The sequence below is a fragment of the Cavia porcellus genome, unplaced genomic scaffold (genome assembly GCF_034190915.1).
Source record: "Cavia porcellus strain 051 isolate PalLab524CR breed Dunkin Hartley unplaced genomic scaffold, mCavPor4.1 scaffold_32, whole genome shotgun sequence".
Lineage (NCBI taxonomy): Eukaryota > Metazoa > Chordata > Mammalia > Rodentia > Caviidae > Cavia > Cavia porcellus.
The window spans coordinates 27,453,470-27,473,684 of NW_026947515.1; the positions used below are offsets into that span (position 1 = coordinate 27,453,470).

At 47.9% G+C, this 20,215-nt stretch overlaps 1 protein-coding gene across 4 annotated transcripts in view; it reads right to left on the reverse strand.

Moving 5' to 3' along the window:
- Cyth1 (cytohesin 1) overlaps positions 1-20,215 on the reverse strand; it is a 95,005-nt gene that overhangs the window by 26,439 nt on the left and 48,351 nt on the right. The window contains exons 1-2 of one of the 4 annotated variants that reach the window (XM_013147110.3): positions 17,259-17,465; positions 336-418 (exon numbers count right to left, since the gene is read on the reverse strand). In XM_013147110.3, coding sequence (XP_013002564.1) covers positions 336-418; positions 17,259-17,286 — 111 coding nt within the window. In that variant the 5' untranslated portion in view covers positions 17,287-17,465. Of the gene's footprint in view, positions 1-335; positions 419-8,068; positions 8,441-16,548; positions 16,568-17,258; positions 17,466-20,215 lie in introns of those variants that run through there. The other 3 variants (XM_063242194.1, XM_063242193.1, XM_063242192.1) reach the window with 3 other exon arrangements.

The following is a 20,215-nucleotide window of genomic DNA, read 5'->3' on the forward strand; positions in this document are numbered from 1 at the left end:
TTTCATTCTTACCCTATATGGAAGAAACTGAAGCCCACAGAACCAAAATGCTGCTTTCTAATTACCTTGCAGGAAAGTGGCAGAGGCAGGACCCGCACAGGGTCTAGGGAGCCTAGAAACAGCAGAGAGGACTTTGCTCAGGGCCCCTCAAGCTCTGACAACCTGCAATAGCACAGACCTCACAAACGACTTAAAACTCTTTGAGACCCTGCTTTTCTGCCTATAGACCAGTAAAGGTGAGTGCAGGTCCAAGATGCCTCTTGAAGACACTAGGGTCAGACATACAGTGTGGCACAGTTGCTTCTACTCCAGCCAGCCTCCCCACGTCCTCCCACCTGAATGTCGGCCAGCAGCTCCTGCTTCCTTCGCCGGATATTCTCCAGCTCTTGACGCTCTTCTGCAGTGAGGTCACTAGGAACTGCAAAGAGAGGCAAATGTTACTACCTTCATCTCACCAAAAATAAAGGCAAATCCAAGAGTGCAAAGGGACACAGGTCTCAGGAAGGAATATAGAAGCCTGCTGAGAAACGACCTCCTGCTAGGAATCAGCTGGCCACAGTTTACAGCAGGTTTGCTCAGGACAAGAAGGGACCCGAGTTACACAGCAGAGTTCTGAGAGAGGAATGCTGGGAAAGAACAGGAGAAGATGATGGCTGGGGTTAAGTTAGGCTGCAGTGGTCAGGCTGGTGCATGGCTGGGAGACTTCAGGCTGCTGCTGATCCAATCTTAGCTGCGTCATGGCTACAGACGAATGCAGAGCGGTGAGGCGGCACGCGCTGGTAATCCTGGAACTCTGGGCAGCCAAAGCAGGATCGCTGCAAGTTTGGGTCCCACCTAAACAGTTTAGTGGCTTAGCAAGACCCTGTCTTGAAACAAAAAATAAAAAAGACTGGGGAGGTAGGTCACCGCAAAAGCTCCAGGCTTAACCCCTAATACCAAAAAACAAAACAAACAACAAAAAACTGGAATGTTATGACCCTGTGTTGAACTGCAGTATGGAGAAATGGGTTTTGGAGGCAGCTGCAAAGCACATGAATGGCTCCATGCCATTCCAGGGAGGGATAGGGACTAGGAGACGCATATACAATAGAACAGCCCTTAACTCTAGAGAGAACTCTTCTCTTTCTGCTTCACATCCTTCTACACGGTTTGAATGATGTTTTAAGAAGTGTTCTCATCATCAGAGCACAGCTACCTAAATTCCCAGATCACGGTTCCTACTATGAAACATACACACAAATAAGTCTTCACATTCCTTTGAAAGGGGGGAGCCAGGAGGCCCTGCAAAACCAGCTCCTGGGTGTGCTGGGAACTAGGTGGCTGAATGGAAAAACAAGCACCAGAACACCAGAACTAGGCAAACCAGGTGTAAACCTTATTCCAATCTACCACAGACTACATTAGCCCCTTCAGAGAAGTGACTTAACCAACCTGGGCCACATTTCATCGGCAGCAAAGGGGACATGCATCACTGACTTTCCAGGGTAAAGACAAAACAAACAGTACACACACACCCCTTTCCCATTTCAAGTCCCCCGGTGGCCTGAAGCCATGACAGTGCCGGAGCCTGTGTTGGCTGTCTTTCCTGGAACACATGCACGTACTGGTGCCTTCCCCATCTGAAGTACACTACCTCGCGCTGTGCCCAGATCTCGTACAGTTTGAGGTACGGTGGTGCCTGCACGTGTTTCTTTCCCTCCTTCACAGTTTCACAGTATTTCATGAACAGAAGGATGGAACAGTGTGATGCAAGATATCATCACACTACTCCGAGGGCATGCAACCTAAAATTTACAGTTTATAAACTGCTTATTTCTGCAACTTTATTTAATATTTTTGGGTTGTGGGTGATCAAGGGTACCCAAATTCTCTGACAACTGGGGAGTAATAAAGTGCCTCAGATCCTCCTCAGTAAGGAACAGGGCACCCACAGGTAGGAGGGTGGGTACAGACCCTGGAGAAGAATCCAGGCTGGAACAACACTCACTGAAATTCCAGAGGGGAAAACAGATGAACCGAAATGTGATAAAGCACCAAAAGGAAGCAGCGAAAGGATGCGAGTTGTACTTGTCCACAGTCAGAACAAGGCAGGAGATAATCTTTAATTCTGACAAAATGATCAGTGATATAAGACTCAGCAGAACCTACCACACCTAACACCAGAAAGAGCCCCTTGAGAGCACCGGTTCCAGGAACAGGTCCGGGAATGGAGAAAGAGGACATCTGAGTCCCTGGACACACACACACACTACTGGTTTCAAAGTGAAAGACACAAAGTTAATCTATAGCTACCAGCAAAGACAGGCTTCTGTGTCCTTGTATCAGACAGAAAAGGCTTCTAGTCAATTTGCAGCTAGAATAAGCAAGGTATTTATTCTTGTTTATTTTGATACAGGTGCCTGACATTAATCATGTGATTACTTCTTCACCTTATACTTAAGTAACATTAAGTTATAATGCTGCTTCTCTTCTGATTCAATAAATCAATGCAACATCAATTTTGGGTTTTTTTGAGGATCTTGTGATGTAGTTCAGACCAGCCTTGAACTCACTCTACAGCCCAGTCTGGCCTCAACTCACAACAATCCTCCTGCCTCAGCCTCCCGAGTACTGGAAAGATGTGTCAGCCCTAGTGCCCAGCTCAAATCTTTTTTTTTCTTTATCGGTACCAGAGATTGAACTCACAACTGTGCGCTTGCAAGGAAGGCGCTTATGCCGTTAAGCTAAATCCCCAGCCTCCCCAGCTCAAATCTTTTAATTCAAGCCTTCGATCTCAAGCCACCCACGAGAAAAAGAAATCCCCATGACAAAAGGCGTGGTTTCATTTGACAGAACCAAGGGTTAGCAAGCGCTGTTGCTGGGGTATGGAGGAGGGGCTGGTGCCTGGGACTTTGGCTGCCACCCAGATGCTGGAGGCAGCAGGTGAGAGAGGCCTTCAGCAACCACATCTACTCTGCACAGGATCCAGAAGGGCAGAGCAAGAGCCCCTGGGCTAGGACAGGCCAGATGGCAAAGTGACAAACAACTGCTCCCTGCCAGCCTGCCACGTGCTGCGGCCACACATCTGTGCCAGAGAGGGGACCAAACCCTTTCTCTAGAAGAATGGATGGTGGGGAGGGCAGCAGGCTGTCCCCACCACCGGCGGACAATGGCAAGGGACTAGAGAAGGAGCTGTTCTGTACCTCACCACCTGCCCCTCTGCCCAGGGACCTCTGAGGGCCAGGGAATCTAAGCCCCCAAAGGTTAATCTGCAAGGTGTTGGCTGCAGCCAGATGGCCCTCCAGCATCAGGCCCCTCACCCTGCCTTTCCAAGTGACAAAAACAACAAGGGGCCATTGTGCTCACTGTGAACAGAAAAGCCACACAAGGGAAGCTTTACTTATTTATTTATTTACTTAAATGCTGCTCTGCAGATTTTAACAGTCACTGAAAGCAGAGCTGAAACGGTGTGCATACAAAGGAGGACTGTCTTAAAGGCACAGGGCACTCTTTCCAAGACCAGAAGGTATGCGGGCCCAGGAAAGCTGCTGCTACTCTCAAGCCCTGCGATCCCTGGTCTCCTGCCACAGCACCATTGAGGCCTGCTGAAGAAGCAGCTCCTGTGACAGCAGGTTCTGTGCAGTGGACACAGCAGGTGTTACCCAAACCCCCATGGATGCTGAGAAATCAGAGAGGCCTAGGCATGCGCTGGGACGGGGACCTCACTCTCTGAAATCATCCTGCTATCTGTAGGGACTTGTGCCTGCCTTATTTTTTCCACCAAAATAATTAACCAGCTTACTTTCATGCCCATTTCTCAGCAGGATAAAAGGGGTCACATTTAAATTAGCACAAAACATTCAGAAAAATAACTGAGAAGTGAGGTCCACCTGAAAGGCCCACTTCTCTTGATAGCAGAGAAGATAAATACACAAAAGATCAAACTGCCCTCACCAGTGTTCTGCTCAGACCAGAGAGACAGCTCGGCCTCCTTTCAAATCTAGCCCTTAGGGTAAGGAGTGAGGCCCAGCCTCTCCTTCGTGTGCTGGACACTGAATCAATCAATCAATCAATCAACCTCTCTCTCTTACACACACACACACATACACACACACACACACACACACACACACACACACACACTTTAACCCAATCCCTCCTTAGAAGAGCAGCAGTCGTGGGTGGGGAAGGAAAGCACGGTTCCCTCACCCTCCCCAGCACTGACACCTGCTCTGAGGGTTCAAGTCATTATTCACACACTCCACTTCTGTGGTCCCAAATGGAACACAGGAAACTGCCCGGTGAAGAACACGTACTGCTCTGGGCGACCCAGTGCACCACCCCAGGCCTTCCAGGAGCAGGAACTCCAAAGGCTGATAGGTGGGGGCAGCACTGGGCACCAACCAGCCACCCTCCCAACTGGACCCTGCTAATGGACCTCAAAAGCAGGCCATAGCCTGTTTACCTCTAGAGGCCCGAATCACTATCTTCTGGTAAATCTCAGTGATCTGAAATCTGAAGAAACACTTCAAAGTACAGAAAGAACTCAGGCTTTTGGATCTATGCCAATGTTTGGCAACTGGGCCTTGGAACTACGGGTCTCCACTGCTGCGAGGGCCAGGTGTGGGCTGAACGAAAAAGCAGCCACAGCAGGCCCAAGGAGGTGCCTATGAGAGCCTCGTATGCAGATCCAGCTTGCACTCTTCTCCAGTGTCTTCCTCCTAGACCACTGCTGCTCACTGTGCCGCTGACTCACACAGGTCTATAGCAGACCCAGCTCTTCCTGCAGGAACCACAGCCCCAGGAAATACCCACAGTTGCATGGGGCATTTCAAAAGGGCTGTTAAGGAGGCCACGCCTTGAGTACCCCACCCAACCAGTGGCACCACAGACTGCCTTAGGTCCAGAGCCCAGCCCTGTACTCACCAGCCATGTGAGCCTGGGCTAGCTACCGCAGCTGTGTCCCTCAAGGTTAACAGTAAGACCAAGAGTTGCTTCCAAAAGTGGCTCTTCAGACCTGCCTAACCTTTATATGGCTTTCACATCACAAGGCAACCCAGAGCACCTTCATGAAATGACTCCTGGTACATCAGAGACTGCAGGAGAAGAGGAACACACTATGAGGTCCCCTTGGGACTACAAGATGGTGAGACACTGGATAAAAGCAGCTGCAGACCCAAAAGAATCATGGGTCACTTCTGCAACGGGCAGCGGGCTGGTTTGCGAGAATGTGTTTTCCTCACTGAGAAGAGCAACTTTCAGCTTTTCCAAAACTCACTTCCACACCAATGTGACAAATGTGCGCACAGCATCAGGTCTTTAAGACAGGGATAAGGGTGCAACCAAAACTTTTAAGTAAAAGGTAGCAGCAGACAGAGGTAAAACAAAAACTGTAACCATTCAGAATTTCACTGAGTCACAAACTCAAGAGTTCTCAGGATACTAATCAGGATCACTAGGCAAGAGAGGGTGCATGATCAAAGTTAGAGACTCAGTAAGACACTGAGCAGTCCACATCACACCTTTATAGAAAGCCTGTCAACCCTGAGGGACCAATCACATTTCCTTCCTCACTAAGTTAGAACCTTAGCCTCCTTTCTGAATTTAACACTACACCACTGGGGCTTCCTTTTGAAAAACAGGAATCCTGACACATGTTACAACATGGATGAGCCCTGAAGTGACCTCAGTGAAACAGCCATCCACAAATGGGCAAATACTGGGTAGGTATGGCGGTGCATGTTTACAATCTCAGCACTTATGAGGCTGAGGCAGGACGGCCACAAGCTCAAGGCCGGTCTGGGTTACCTGGTAAGCTCCAGGCCAGCCTGATCTACAAGGCAAGACAGCCTTGACGAACAACAAAACCAAATAAGCAAATGGGCAAATGCTGTCCACAAAGACAGAAGTTAGGGCGGGATGTGGCCTGGTGGTAGAGCCCTTGCCTAGCATGCATAAAGCCCTGAGTTCCAGCCACAGGACCTCAGGAACGAGGGACACTAACAAAGATAGAAAGCAGAGTTGGGGCTGCCCAGTGGTGAGGAGGTAAGGCCTAATGGGGACAGAGCTCTGTTTGGCCAGGTGAAACAGTTCTGGAGGTGGCTACAAAACCATGTGAATATACTGAAAACTACTGAACTGTGTACTTATAATTGAAGTGTTTTATTTTATGTTCTATATGTATTTTACAATTAAAAATAAACAGTAACCTAACAGCATGTTTTAACTTCCTAATTCTGCTAACTTTAGTCTCTTTGATTTCACTTCTGTGAGGAGCGCTTCAAGAATCTTACCACCAACTTGTAGCCTAACGGAGTTTTAAAGTAATTTACAGATACTCCCAAACCAAGAGTTGTATTAGTGCATAGCTAGCCAACACTGGGAGGCAGAGGTATCTTCTAGTAAACTGCCAATATAGGTATTTACACAATTCTAGCTTAATTTTTTTCAGGCAAAAACTTCTCAATCTCCTGCCTAGAAGTCCATCAAAATTTCATGCCACCTTCTGCGTGTGTGTGGTGCTTGGAATTGAACCCAGGCCTTCTCATTCGGCTACATCCCCAGCTCTTTTTATTTTGGGACAGGATCTCACTAATTTGTTCTGGCTGTGCTCAAACTCTGTGATCCTCCCACCTCAGCTGCCCAGAGTGCTGGGATGACAGACATGTGACACCACACCCCACACCATGCCTGGCTAACATTCTGCATTTATAAGGAAGACTTCATTTTTGTTTTCACTTTTAAAGACTGTTCCCTACTTAGTACCATGACAAGCAGGCCTCTGAGTTCTCAGAGGACACTGGCCAGAGCTGAGACAGGGAAGAGTTCAAATAATACTTGCAGTTTCACTGACTTCTCTGTGACTCTGGTCAAACCATACCTCTCCTCACATCGCTTTCCTCATGCATGGTGGGGACGCCACTATTCTAACCCTTAGTACAGAAATGTGTATTAAAAAGCTCCATAAACTGTCTTTTAAAGTGAAGATATTTATCTTACAGAGAATCCACACATTGTATCTCATAAATCCTAGAGTTTGCACATTATGATTCAACCAACAGAGGGAAATGAGATCAAATTTCAAGGTAGTAACAAATAAGTCATAAAATTTTATCCTGAAAATGTTACAAAAACAAAGTTAACATCTGCTTTCAATAACAGCTAAATGTTAACCACTGTAGGGACCTTTTCTTTTTCTAAAACTTCGAAGCTGGGATTCCCAGCAGCTTTCCTCCAGCCCCAGGCAGTGAGCCTGTCACATTTGCTGTTTTCCAGAGGACCCAGGGGCTGAAGGCAGGGCTGGGTCACAGTCACTGAATGCCTTCTTCTGCACCAGCCTCCTGAGCCAAGCAGACAGGCAGTGTGGCCTCGGCTCTCAGTGAGGTCTAGGAATTCCCCACTCGACTGGAGACCCAAATTATCACACTTGCTTCTCCTTTAGGGGGGCAGGGGACTGTGTCTCCTGGGTGAAGCTCTGCTGCCAGCTGCAGCCACTGTCAGCCTTCACAGCTGGGTCATCACACCCCTTCAGTCCCAAAAGAGGTTCAGCTCTTGCACTTCACCTCATTTTTAAAATCTATTTGTATGCTGGCTCCTTGAACCACCCTGAATCTTCCTGTAACACTTAAACATTCCTCCTCATGCTGCAGCTAGATAGGACGCCTATGATCACATTGGATGGTGAACTCCAACTCCTCACAATGTGCATCACTGGAACCAGGGCTGCCCACATCCAGGAAGGGCTCTGAAGCCCAGAATGAGTCAGTAAAAATCCCCTAAGCAGGTGGGCAGGGCTGGAGGGGAGATGCTCAGCCTGAATGTGTTCCTCTGTTTTCTGCCATTCTGTTTCTAACCTCACCACAGAAGACCCCAGAAAATAATCATTAGCTTATTCCTAAGTCTACGTATCCTCGTATCTAAGGATATGAGAAATTTAAAACAAGTCCAAGAAGAAACAATCCCAATGTCTGGGAGCCAGAGGACAGACATGCAGAAGATCAGCCCCACACATAGCTCCTGCTGCTGGCAGCAACGCATAATAGAGCGAGCTGCAGACCTGGTTGCCCACGCCACCCACCCCGCCTCTTACCCGTGGCGCGTCCCCTCTCCAGTGGCCCCAGTGTCCCGGCAAGCCCTGGGCAGCAACATCAAAGCCTCTGCTGGTCACGGCTCTCCGCATCAGAGGCCATAGTGGCTCTGTGCAGCGATCCCACAGGCCCAGGCTCCCTGGAGCTCCCCCAACCCTGGGTGCAGGGAGAGCTGGAGCAAGGACAGCATGTGAGTGCCAGCACAGAAGGGCAGGGGAGGAGGCGTCCAGAGGAGACAAAAGCCAAGCAGCCCAGCGGCGGGTGGGAGCAAGCTGCGCCTGGTGGGGAATGCTGGCTTGGCCCGGGGATGGGGGCGCTGCGCTGGAAGCGCAGCCTGGCTGACAGTCGGTGCCGCTGGCTTGCTCCTCGCAGGCTCATTTCCATGAATGCAATCACGCCGCCCCTCCTGCTACCCCCTTCCTGGCCTCCTGGGGGAGGGGAGGCACCACTACCATTCGCTCATAAGCTGCGCTGGCTTTCTTTTCCCCTCTAGAAGCAAAACCTGATGGCTGCTCTCACCGGGAGGACGTTAACCCTTCCTCCAGAGGCCCTCTCAAACAAGAGGTCGGTCAGCTCTGCAGAAAGGCTGTCCTTCCAAGACCCTGTAGCAGGCCAGCAGGCAAAGGGGCACTGGCCAGGCGTTCTCAAACCATTCTGAAGAGCCTCAGAAGCAGTCCTCTTCCACCAGCTGACCACGGGGTGAAGGTGTCACACTCTCAGTCTCCCAGTCCCTTTGCCAAAAAGAACTCGCCTATAATTCTTCAGGATGACCAGAAACAGAGGCTGCTGTGCTGCTCCTTAGGCTGGCCTGCTAGGATGAGCGGAGCAAACTGACCCTGGGGATGATCACCTAAGATGGCTAGTGACAACAAGCAAGGCCACCGCCCACACACAGTGGCTCCCAGACCTCAAAGGATGTGACAGTCACCGAAGGTACTTGTTAAACACAGACTTGGGGTCCCCCGTCTCCAAGACATAAATTCCATAGGCCCAAGCTCCTCCGTGAAACAAGATCCAAGGTGACTGCAGACCACACTGAGAGTAGCACTGCCTTTGACAGTAAGGGAAAGGATACAAGGAATTTAAAACAAGGGCCAAACAAGCTGGGAGGCTGAGAGGCAACACAAACCAAATTAATGCACTAGGTCGGTTCTTCCACGGACACTGTTGAAACCTGGGGCAGACCATTCTCTGAGAGGGAGGGGAAGCATCCTCCCCAAGCATTGCAGGGTGTCTAGCTGTACCCTGGCCTCTACCCACTAGATGCCAATAGCACCCACCACCACCACAAGGTATGTCTACCAAAAATGTCTCCAGACATCACCAAACATCCTTGGGGGCAGGACTGCCCTAGGGAAACAACTGCAGGGAACTCCCTCCCCAATTCCAGCCTCCAGCCATTGCAGAGTCACTGACAGAGGGCACCCTCCTCCCCCTTCAAGCTGGCTCTACCACCTGACCTCCCTGGAGGTTTAGCCCAGTTGGAATGTGGATGGACACCCTCATTAGCATGGCAGTGCCACCAGGTCAGACCTAAATACTTTGGTCTCATACCAATCTGTTTTCTAAAAACAGTCACAATATAACCTTATTCTTGTGTCAAATGGTAGCACTCAGTTAAAAGAATCATACTGAGTCTGTGAAAAACCCTAGAACTATTTATGAAACTTCCACTTTTATTTTGCAAGTTTTCTTTTTTTTTTTTTTTTGTCTTTTTCCTTTTTATCAGTACCAGGGATCGAACTCACAACTGCCTGCTTGCAAGGCAGGTGCTTATGCCGCTGAGCTAAATCCCTAGCTCCCTATTTTGCAAGTTTTCAATACAAATGTGAATTGAGAGTCCCACCTGGACACATGTATGGAGCTTCTAGCTTTTCCTCCTCACATCTGGACAGAGATTCACCTCTCATACTGCTGAGATGGACCCCACTCTCCCTTACCTGCCAGGGCTGCCAAATCCAGTCTCTCTTGGGCTCTTCCATGCTCACAGTGCATGGGACCTGCCTGCTAGGGGAGCCTTCTTGCTTATTCCCACCACACTTCTGACTCAGCCTTAGTGTTATCCTGTCTTCTCTGAATCTGTCTGCATCGTGCAACTCCCCACCAGGTCCTACGCTCCTCTGTCCCTGGGGATTTCATGTGTACATGACATTAAACTCCTGCTTTTCGGTGCCACACCAGTGATGATAAACGTACAGCCTGTGTGCAACAGCTGACTGTTTGTTATCACAGAAAGCTCTAAAAGGTTTGCCATCACTGACATACCGTGAATAGTCTCACAGCACTTTACCTAGTCCCAAGAGTTATGTCCTTTTTTTCTAAAGATAACACCACAGAATCAAAGTTAGTGATTTTGCCTCAAAGAGCTCACAGGTCACTATCCATTATGTAGAAAGAACCAAGTGCCCAAAGGATACACCCAAAGAGTGCTACTGGGCCAGGGATGAGACGAGTGCAGCCTATGTTAGTCCAAGATGGCTCCACACAACAGCTGAACCTGGTGCTCAGCCTCAGGGTATGCTAGGAAGCAGAAGGCACCAGGGGCCAGCAAAAGCTACCGGCAGCCTACACAGGGAAAGTCTGGAAGGCAAGCCGGAGTCGGCTGGTGCCTCTGAATTTGGTACAGACACTGATTCTCTTCTGTTGCTGAGCTGGGGACGCAATACAAAGAGGGGCACTCCGGGAAGAGCACGAGTGGCAGGGAGGTGCCGGAGAAGGAAAGCACTGGAAAGCTGCCAGCAATCAGGAAGGAAAAGTACAGAGACACAGTTCATCTGCATGGTGCGGTCAGAACTTCACAAGTAGAAGCAAAGAGTGTTTTTGCCCTTGCAGGTTCAAGGTTTTCTTCTCTGGCACTAACTCTCCAAGGGTGCTGCTGACTCCTCCCCTCTCTGGTCTATGTCTAGGACACAGGATCAGCTGGAGCAGACAGTGACTTTCTTACAAGTTTGCAAGCAAATGTACACTGTCCCTCCGTTATTATTTCTGATGAGGAAGGCACAGGGTGTGGCATACTGTGTATCCTTCAATTTTGCAACTGCAAATTTGGAATGCAAAACGCTGCTCACAGATCTCTCTACACAAGAGGCACTGGCCCCCACCCTACACAGCCAGGCCCCAGCTCCAGTGTTGGTGCAGAATGTGCACAGAGTCTCTGGCCACTGTTGGATTCTTAGCCCCCCTTCCTCTCGAGTTTCTATCATTCTATTCTGTTCTGAAAAACACTTCATGAGTCTCTGGTAGAAGAAGCATGAGATGCTTCTTTAAAGAAGCACCCACTAGTGTCTGCTCTTACTCGAGAAGGGCCTCAGGGTCTCAAAAGAGAAGTTATTTCTACTCTTACCCCAGAGGAGAAATGCTGACTCCCAGGCCTGGACACAATTGTCCCGGGATGCCTGTGAGAGAAGCACAGGAGCCCTGGGGAGAGGCGTGAGAATGCTGAACAGGACCCCAGGCCCAGGCCCAGCTGTGGGCCCATCTCCCCCATGCTCCTCAGCAGCAGGCCAAGGCTGGGGCCTCCTAGCTGGGCTTGGTGCTGGAGAGCAGGCTTCGGTTGTTCCTGGCTGGCCCTAGGCTAGTGGACAGTTCAGCCAGGAACAGAGCGACAGAGAACAGAGAACAGAATCACACCAGGGGCAGGTCCAGGAAAGTCAGCAAGGAGGAAGCAGGAGGCAGGCAAAGGTCTGTGCCTCTGAGACACAGGGCAGGATGCAAAAGGCTGACTACAGAAGTGTAAATGGTCGAGCATGGAAAAGAGCCCTCCCTCAGTCAATTTTCCAAAGTGCAAACTACAGTGTGAACAACGTCCCATTTCCCACAAGTCTCACAGACATCAATATGTGTGGTTATGCAAACGACAGTCCAGGGTGGGTGCACAGCAGTGCTGCACGCTGCCATCAGCATGCACTGGTGCTGCCTTTTGCACTATCACGTATAAAACGTACATATCTTACAATGAGTTTGAATCTGAGAGTTTGGTTCTTAAGCTTTTAAATATAAACTAAATTAAAATCTTAAATTATATACAAGAATCCACCTAATGGATGTGGTACCAAAACTGTAAAAACTGAAAATAACAGTATACAGTGATTACAGAACGAGGTTCTCCACAAAGGCTGATACTAACACAGATGGTCAGAACACCATCAGAACTTCTGCTGTGCATGACACGTGATTGGTAGATGCACTAGAAACTGCACACCATGACACCGCTACATCAAGGACTATGGGTAGGAGGGGAACTTTGAGCCCTCCCTCCCTTCCATTCCATCTGAATACACAATGAACACAGCATTTAGTGCTACGGTTCCCATTCAAGGAGCAGGCAGAGAGCTGCAATGCCACCAGTCACATACCTCTGCCCAGACTAATGCTGCAGCATTCGTTCTTGAGTTCTGTTGTGACACCGAAGAAACCCCTGGTGGGATTACTCCCTCCTGCACCACCGTGGGTACACAGGGAGCCCTTCATCTACGCTCTCTGACCTCGAATCCTGACTGAGCAGAAAACACAAGGGAAAGAGGCTCAGGGAAGAAAGAGGATTCAGGAGTAGCCATTAACTTAGAAAATAAACTCACAAGAGCTTTCTGAGGTCAGGTGCTAAGCTTTTATGAATTCTCTGTAAAGAACAACAAGACACAGGAAAAAGACTATGTTCTTTTTTCTTTTGTTGGTGCCTGTGTGTGTGTGTGTGTGTGTGTATACCAAGAATCCAACTCTGGACCTTGCACTTGCCAGGCAGGCACTGTGCCACTGAGCTATATCCCTAGCCATACTCTTCTTTCAAAGGGGAAGGAATGTGCTGGGTGGGTCCTGGCACCCAGCCCACTTGCAGGGCAGCAGAGGTTGCTGGTACCGTACTTCTGGAGCTCTCCTAGTCTATCACATCAGCCTATAGAATCAAACACTTGTGTAAGCAGGAGAAAAATGAAAACCTAATTGGTAACTTCTTGTATTGGTCAGCTTTCTGGTCACTGCCACAAAACAGTTGACAGCCACAACTTCAAGGAGAAGAGGTTTAATCTGACTCTCAGTTTGAGGTTTGGTTCATGGTGCGCTGGCAAAACACAGCAGGAGGGCATAAGGAACAAAGCTGCTCATTTCTGAAAGCAGAGTAGGGGAGAACCACAGAGGAAAGCACCACCGACCAGGTACAGTTGCCAAGGTCACTCCCCAACAGCCCACCAGACACACTCCAAATGTGCTTCACTAATCTGCAAGGTGTCTCTTAATCTAGTCAAGTTCATGATCACAGGTAACCATCACATGCATGAAGATATGGGACCATCAGGATCCCAACAGTGGCAGTGTAATGCATTCTTGCTGATGCAGGCTCACAGGGACCCTCTTTACAGCCGGCTAAGGCTGGGCTAGATGATGCCAAAGGTACTCACTAACTCTATCTGTGACTATACCGTTGCTGTAGACTCTGACCCAGCTAATCACTTCACACTCAGGCTACATAATGAAGTCACATCAAAGTCCCAAAGCTGAGCAGTCCTCAGAAGTGAGCAGATGATGACAAAGTCACAAAGTCTCTTCCTAAAAAAGCAGTAAGGTGCTGCACTAACGAGAGAAGAGCAGATAACACAGCACTGCACATTCAGTGAGCCAGCTTCTAGGGGCTTATCATGGAGCAAGGGAAACGAGACTCGGACACTCCTGAATACTTCCGGGAGGGCTGGCCCCCATCTGTCGTATAGCCAGCAGCACGCTGAGCGCATGTTTTGTCAGCCCTCGCCACACACGTTCTGTGGCCTTCTGAGGACACAGCGAGCTGGTTGAAAAGAGGGTGGACAGCCTCCTGCTCCAACTGCTCCCACTTCACCTGGACTTGCAGACCCCAGCTTTGTCCTTTGTCAGGAGACCGTTGTGCAGACCAGCAAGGCCTCACAACCCCACACCTCAGCCTAACAACACATACCTTTCCTTTCCACCAATACTGGCTTGGTAGAAAATCCCACCTGCTATCTCCTACAAACTCTATACCTCAATCCCAGGTCTTGACCACATGTAGCTGGCCCCACACATCTACATTCTGCCACCAAGGGGAAAACCTGGGAAGATGTAGAAACTCCCAGACAATGGGTAAAAATAAACTTTTCGCAAGTACAGAAGCCAAGCCCTTATTTCTGTTCTTCTTCACCAAGAAGAAAAGCCAGTTCCAAACCTCTGTATGACACTGCACATTTGTTCCCAGTGTGTTCAACAAGGAAGTCTATAGTATCAAGTCAGAGCAACACCACTCCAAAACTGTCACAGCAGATGGTGACAGGTTTCTTACTCTAGAATGTACTTTGTACAAAGCCAAACATGTTCCTGCTTAAAAACAAAGATGTAACCATTTTTTATTTTGTAAAATACAAAATCTATGTAAGGACGTGGGTAAAACTACCTACAGGGTATTAATTTACAGTTACGGCACCTCAGGTCTTTCTGCTAAGACTTTACCATAAAACCAGGCTGTATGACCACCTGAAACACAGGCTAACTCAAGGGGAGTTATTTTAGCTGCAACCTGAAAATACAATGCATTTCTGGAGAGGCATTCTATTTAGTTCTATTTGGCCTATTTTTCTATGCACAATCACTATTCTAAATCCTCATGGTTCCTTATGGCTTTAAATGTTTTTCCATGTTCATTTTTTAAAAACTTGACAACAACTATAAACTCTGCATATTTTCCAACAGTGAACTGTTTCTTCCAGACCCTGGCACTTGGGAAGGCTGAGATAGGAGGACTGCTGTGAGTTTGAGGCCAGCCTGGGCTACACAGCAAGACCTCAAAAAAAACAAAAAAAATACCCAAATGGAGAAGCAGAGTGAATGGATAGTCCCAAGCAAGGTAAAGAGCGCAGGGACAGTGAGCACACCACATCAGGGGCCAGGGAGCACGAGGATGGGCGGCCCTGCAAAGTGTCTGCTTGTGAAGGGCACTGGGTTCCACACCAAGGAGCCTAAGTTCCAGCTCAAAGAGAGGATGAATGGCAAATCAAAGAGGACTGAACATTAAAGATCTAAGACTAAAAACCCAATTTATGGCAGTTAACAAAACAGGGCCCAATTAGTTATACTGGGTACATCTCACAATTCTGGCGTGAAGATGGGTGGGGGTGGCACCAGGTAAAGGGCAGAGACAAGGACATTTTCAGTGTGAGGACCTAGGACTGCGATTCTATAGTGGGAACGAATCTGACTTCTCCAAGAGTATTTTCGAAAACCCTTACTTGACTCTGCTAGGCCTGAACTCCAGGACAGCGAGCCTGGCAGGGACAGCTTTGAGAGGCACCATGCTGGCTCTCACTGCTCCCTTCCCAGGAGCTTGGAGACCTGCTACGGAAACTACCGTTTGTCCATTCTGCAAAACGCCACTCGGCTCACAGCAATGCCATGGGGTATCCAGTTTAGCAATGGTTAAAAGGGCAATGCCACCTCCCCCATCCCAGGTAGACAGTGTGAGGGAAACACAGAAGGGCTGCAGAAACAGAGAAGCGCCAGGTCTTCAGGGTTACTTATTTAAAGCAAAATGAACCATGAAACTCACCTCACTATTCCTTCCCATGAAGTCACACCCCAGCTGCATCATCCCCACCAATGGGCCAAGCATACACACACTAGGCAGCTGGCGGTGACTTTTAAAACTCCTAGATAAGCACATGTAACTCTTCTGATTTACCTCTTAAAGTGAGTGACGGCTGGGCCACCTCTCCTGGGTGGATCTGAGACCAGGCTCACTGCAAGGACCAGTAGCAAGTAAGCATAAAAAAGTGGCATGGTGGGGCTGGGGATTTAGCTCAGTGGCATAAGTGCCTGCCGTGCAAGCAGGCAGTCGTGAGTTCGATCCCCGGTACCGATAAAAAGGAAAAACACACACAAAAAAGTGGCATGGTGACCACTGGTCACTGCCGCCTGCACCCAGACATCCTCATAGCTACTATCCCTGAACAATCACTACAGTGTCTTCAACACTGTTCCCTCTGAACCCGAGACCCTGGCTAGCTTGGACTCACCTTTCAGATACAAAACTTTCTAGCTGGGCAGCTCAGCCCTGACCTGGCATCAAACCTCATTACTGTCCCCCTCTTTGAATGCAAAAAGATTATCATAAACACCCATATGTCCCTCTCTGAAACCTTCCACAAATGGTGCACCTTTCCTAAGTACCCAAGGACACTGTCCAAAGTAATCTGTGTCTCAAGGCAGGTCAGGCGCTACCCTTAACAACATGCAAGAGTAAGTCTGTTCCTCTCACATCAGCTGTGAGGGTTAAACAGGCAAAGTTTTATAGAGAATAAGATGTTTTATAGAGAATAAAGAAATGCGTAAAAGGGACTCCCACAGACTCTACTGCAAAGTGTGGCCTAATTTTTATTTCAAACTTATTCCTGTAATTTATTACGAGCTACTCTGCTCGACCTTGTCCAAATGTCACTGTGAAATCCCCATGCCCATTCTGCTCATCCAGCTATAGCACTGAGCTCACCTTCTGCAGTCTTTGGGACTCAGCAGCCGAAGCTGTCGCCTCCTCATTCAGCTTCCCTGTTGGCAGTGTGAGCATCTAAGGCTCCAAGGCTGCAGTCTTTACCCAACACCGAAAGAGGAAGCCCAAATTTCCCCTTAGCTACATTTAAGAAAAATGACTGCTCACTACCATTTACCCTAAATCTCCCTGACACTGTCCACCTAACCTCTAGCCTTGTTACTTTTTAGCTCTGGTTCCCTTTGGAGGTATGTAGTTCCCAGACCTTTTCTGACCCACTGCTAGTCAGAGAGAAGATAGAGCTACCACACAGCAGGCTGACTGCCACCAAGAAACACCCCCATGGAGCTGATGCAAAGGGGTAGGGGGGCTTAAACAGTTTTAAAACACACTGTGGCCCCTACACACACACACACACACACACACACACACTGCCTCAGTGTGCTAATACTGCTCAGCACTCTGCAGTCTTCCTCCTGAAAAGAACATAAGTAAAAACCAAGGGCCAGGGATCTAGCTCAGTGGCCTAAGTGCCTGCCTGGCAAGCACAAGGTTGCGAGTTCAATCCCTGGTTAAAAAAAAAAAAAAAAAAAAAGGAAAAACAAGAGTCAAGCCTGGTTCTTCAATTCCTCCCAGCAGGCCCCCATACAGCCCAGGACCCTTGGACCTCCACTCCATGTACCTTGGGGTCCAGGGCTGGGACTGGCACTTACCGTCCTCCTCCTCGGTTTTAAGGACCATCTTACTCTCCAACAGGATACACACAGGTCTGGTGTGTCTGCCCTCTGAGGGAAAAGTGCAGCTCACTCAGAGCAAAGTTTATGGGGATTCTGGCTGGGTGGGGCTGTCCAGCCACAAGGACAGCTCAGAGCAGCTTCCTGAGCTGACAGAGGAAAGGCTGGCCACGCCCAGCCATCAGCCCGAGGCAGGCAGGCAGCTGGAAGCGTCACTGCCCTCACTGCCAGTGTCAGGTTCCTGAAGTCAAGCTCAATCACCTGGTTAAGTAAAGGTTACCCTCCTCCCTCCCTCCGGAACCGCCCCACCTTCACGGCAGCCTCTCACTCATCAAAGCCAAGGCCGAGCCACTGCGCACTGCACACGCACTTCCTCTCCTTTCAGCACACTTCTTAGAACAGAACCGCCTGAGACCTCTGCTCTTCTCACAAAGAGAACACGCATTTCCCAAGAGGATGACTAAGATCATGGTCATTACAGCATGCTGAGGTCATAAGCTAAAAGCAGAAGGCAGGTGTAAGAGGCAAAAAGAAAAGAAAAAAATCCAAGGGCCAAGCTCTTAATCAATACAAGTTCAATCCTATTTGCATTCTAATTTCTGTATTTTTTTGTATTACTTTGAATTGACACATAACTGTACCTACCTACTTACAGAATACACTGTGATAATTCATACATGGATACAACGTGTGAGGACCCAATGAGGATAAGTAGCATTTTCCTCTCCTTTATAACACCTGTAGTAACTTGTAAACTATGCTATGAAATATTTCTATTTACCTGTATTTTGGTACCTGCTCCCCCTTCCTCTTGACCCTTTCTAGCCTCTAGTAACCATTGTTAGACTTTCTAGCTTCTACATAGAACATACAGTACTTGTCTTTCTGTGCTGGCTTATTTCATGTAAGTGTCCTCCGATTTCATACGTGTTGTCGTGAATGACAGGACTTCATTGTTTTTATGGCTAAATCACATTCCACTGCACATACATGCCCTATTTTCTTAAGCCATTCTCTGCCGACAAGCACTTCAGCTGATCACCTATCTCGGCTATTCTGAATAGTGCTGCAATATATGGCAAGTGCAGGTGTCTGTTTGGTATGCTGATGCCATTTCCTCGGGATGCAGATACAGACGTGGAAACAGCTAGACATATAGCAAATCTATTTTTAGTTTTAAGGAATCTCCATAGTTTTTCATAATAGCCGCACAAATATACACTCCCATCAAGATTGGATCAGAGTCTCTTTCTTCACATTCTTGCCAGCATTTGGTGTTTTTTGTCTTTTGATAATAGCCATCCTCACTGGGTTGAAACGATTATTGTGCTTTTATTCGCATTTCCCTTCTGTGTACACGATGTTGATCATTTTTAATATAGCTGGCCATTTTCCTATCTTCTTTTGAGAAACGCCTATTATATCACTTGCTGAGTTTTAAGTTAGATTACTTAGGTGCAATTTTTCACTATTGAGTTTTCTGAATCCTTTATTTATTCTGTATAGTAACTCCTGAATGGTTTGTAAATATTTTCTCTCACTCTGTAAGTTGCCTCTTCACTCTGCTGTTTCCTTTACTATGCAGACAAATGCTATCCCATTTGCCTCTTTTTGCCTTGATAACCTGTGATTTTGGTGTCCAGTACCAGGGATCAAACTCACAACCACACGCTTGCAAGGCAGGCGCTTATGCTGCTGAGCTAAATCCCCAGCCCCTGGTGTAAGTTACTAACCAAAACAAAGTTTTATGAATGTTTCCCTTCTGTTTTTTTCTAGTACTTTCAAGTCTTACATTTAGAACTTTGATCAATTTTGGGCTGACTTGTTTTAATATGGTGAAAGAGGTCAAGTTTCACTCTTCTGCATAGGGCTGTCCAGACTTCTAAAGACCTCTGTTGAAGAGACTGGCCTTTGTCCATCCTGTTTTTTGGTGCCTTTGTCAAAAAGCAGCTGCTGTAGAAATGTGATTTCTGGCTTCCCTATTGTGTTCCATTGTCCTTTATGTCAGTTTTTATGCCAGGACCATGCTGTTTTTGCTACTATTTCTTTGGTTTATGTCTTAAAAGTCAGATACTATGATACTTCCAGATTGATTGAAAAACTAATGAATATGGGATCTTCTGTGATTCCATATGAATTTGAGTTATGTATCCTATCTCTGGGAAGAAAGCAACTTTTTCAGTTCATATTTAAAATGAATATATCCTTACAAGTAACACTGATCAGGGCTGAGGATTTAGCTCAGCAGCATAAGCGCCTGCCTTGCAAGTTGAGAGATCAATCCGCGGTACCGATAAAAAAGAAAAAGACACACACACAAAAACAACAAGTAACACTGACCTAGATTCAGATTAGATAAGAATGAGGGTTTTTTGTATCTATTTTTTTGTTTGTTTTTTGGTCTCAATAGGTAGTTGAGGTTGACCTTGAACTCATAATGTAGCTCAGGCTGGTCTTGAACTTATAAGGATCCTCTTGCCTCAGCTGAGACTACAGAAGTATACGACCAAGCCCAGCGCCTAAAGTGACCTGGAGGGGCAGGCCCCGCATAGGCTGCCCGGTCCGTAACTCCCTGGTGCACTGTGGTGGGCAGGAACACCTAGCCAGCACAATTCAATCAGACTGTGGCCATCAGGGAAGGAAGCTGGGCCTCCTATATACGCTTGTATATACAAGGAACAAAGAATATGGGAAAAGGGAGCAACAAGAAAGGCCCCTCAGCCCCCAATCCTGAGAAACAGGCAATACCAGACACATCACCAACAGACATAAAGCGCTATCTCCAGAGCCTCAGACAAGTTCAGGAATGAAGTTATTAATGACCTGAAGCTAGACATAAGCAGAATAATTAGAGAAATGCTAAGCACCACCCAAGAAAAAACAGATGGTGGAATGGAAGGACAGAAAAAGAGGAGAGAACTGTTTGATGGAGAAAA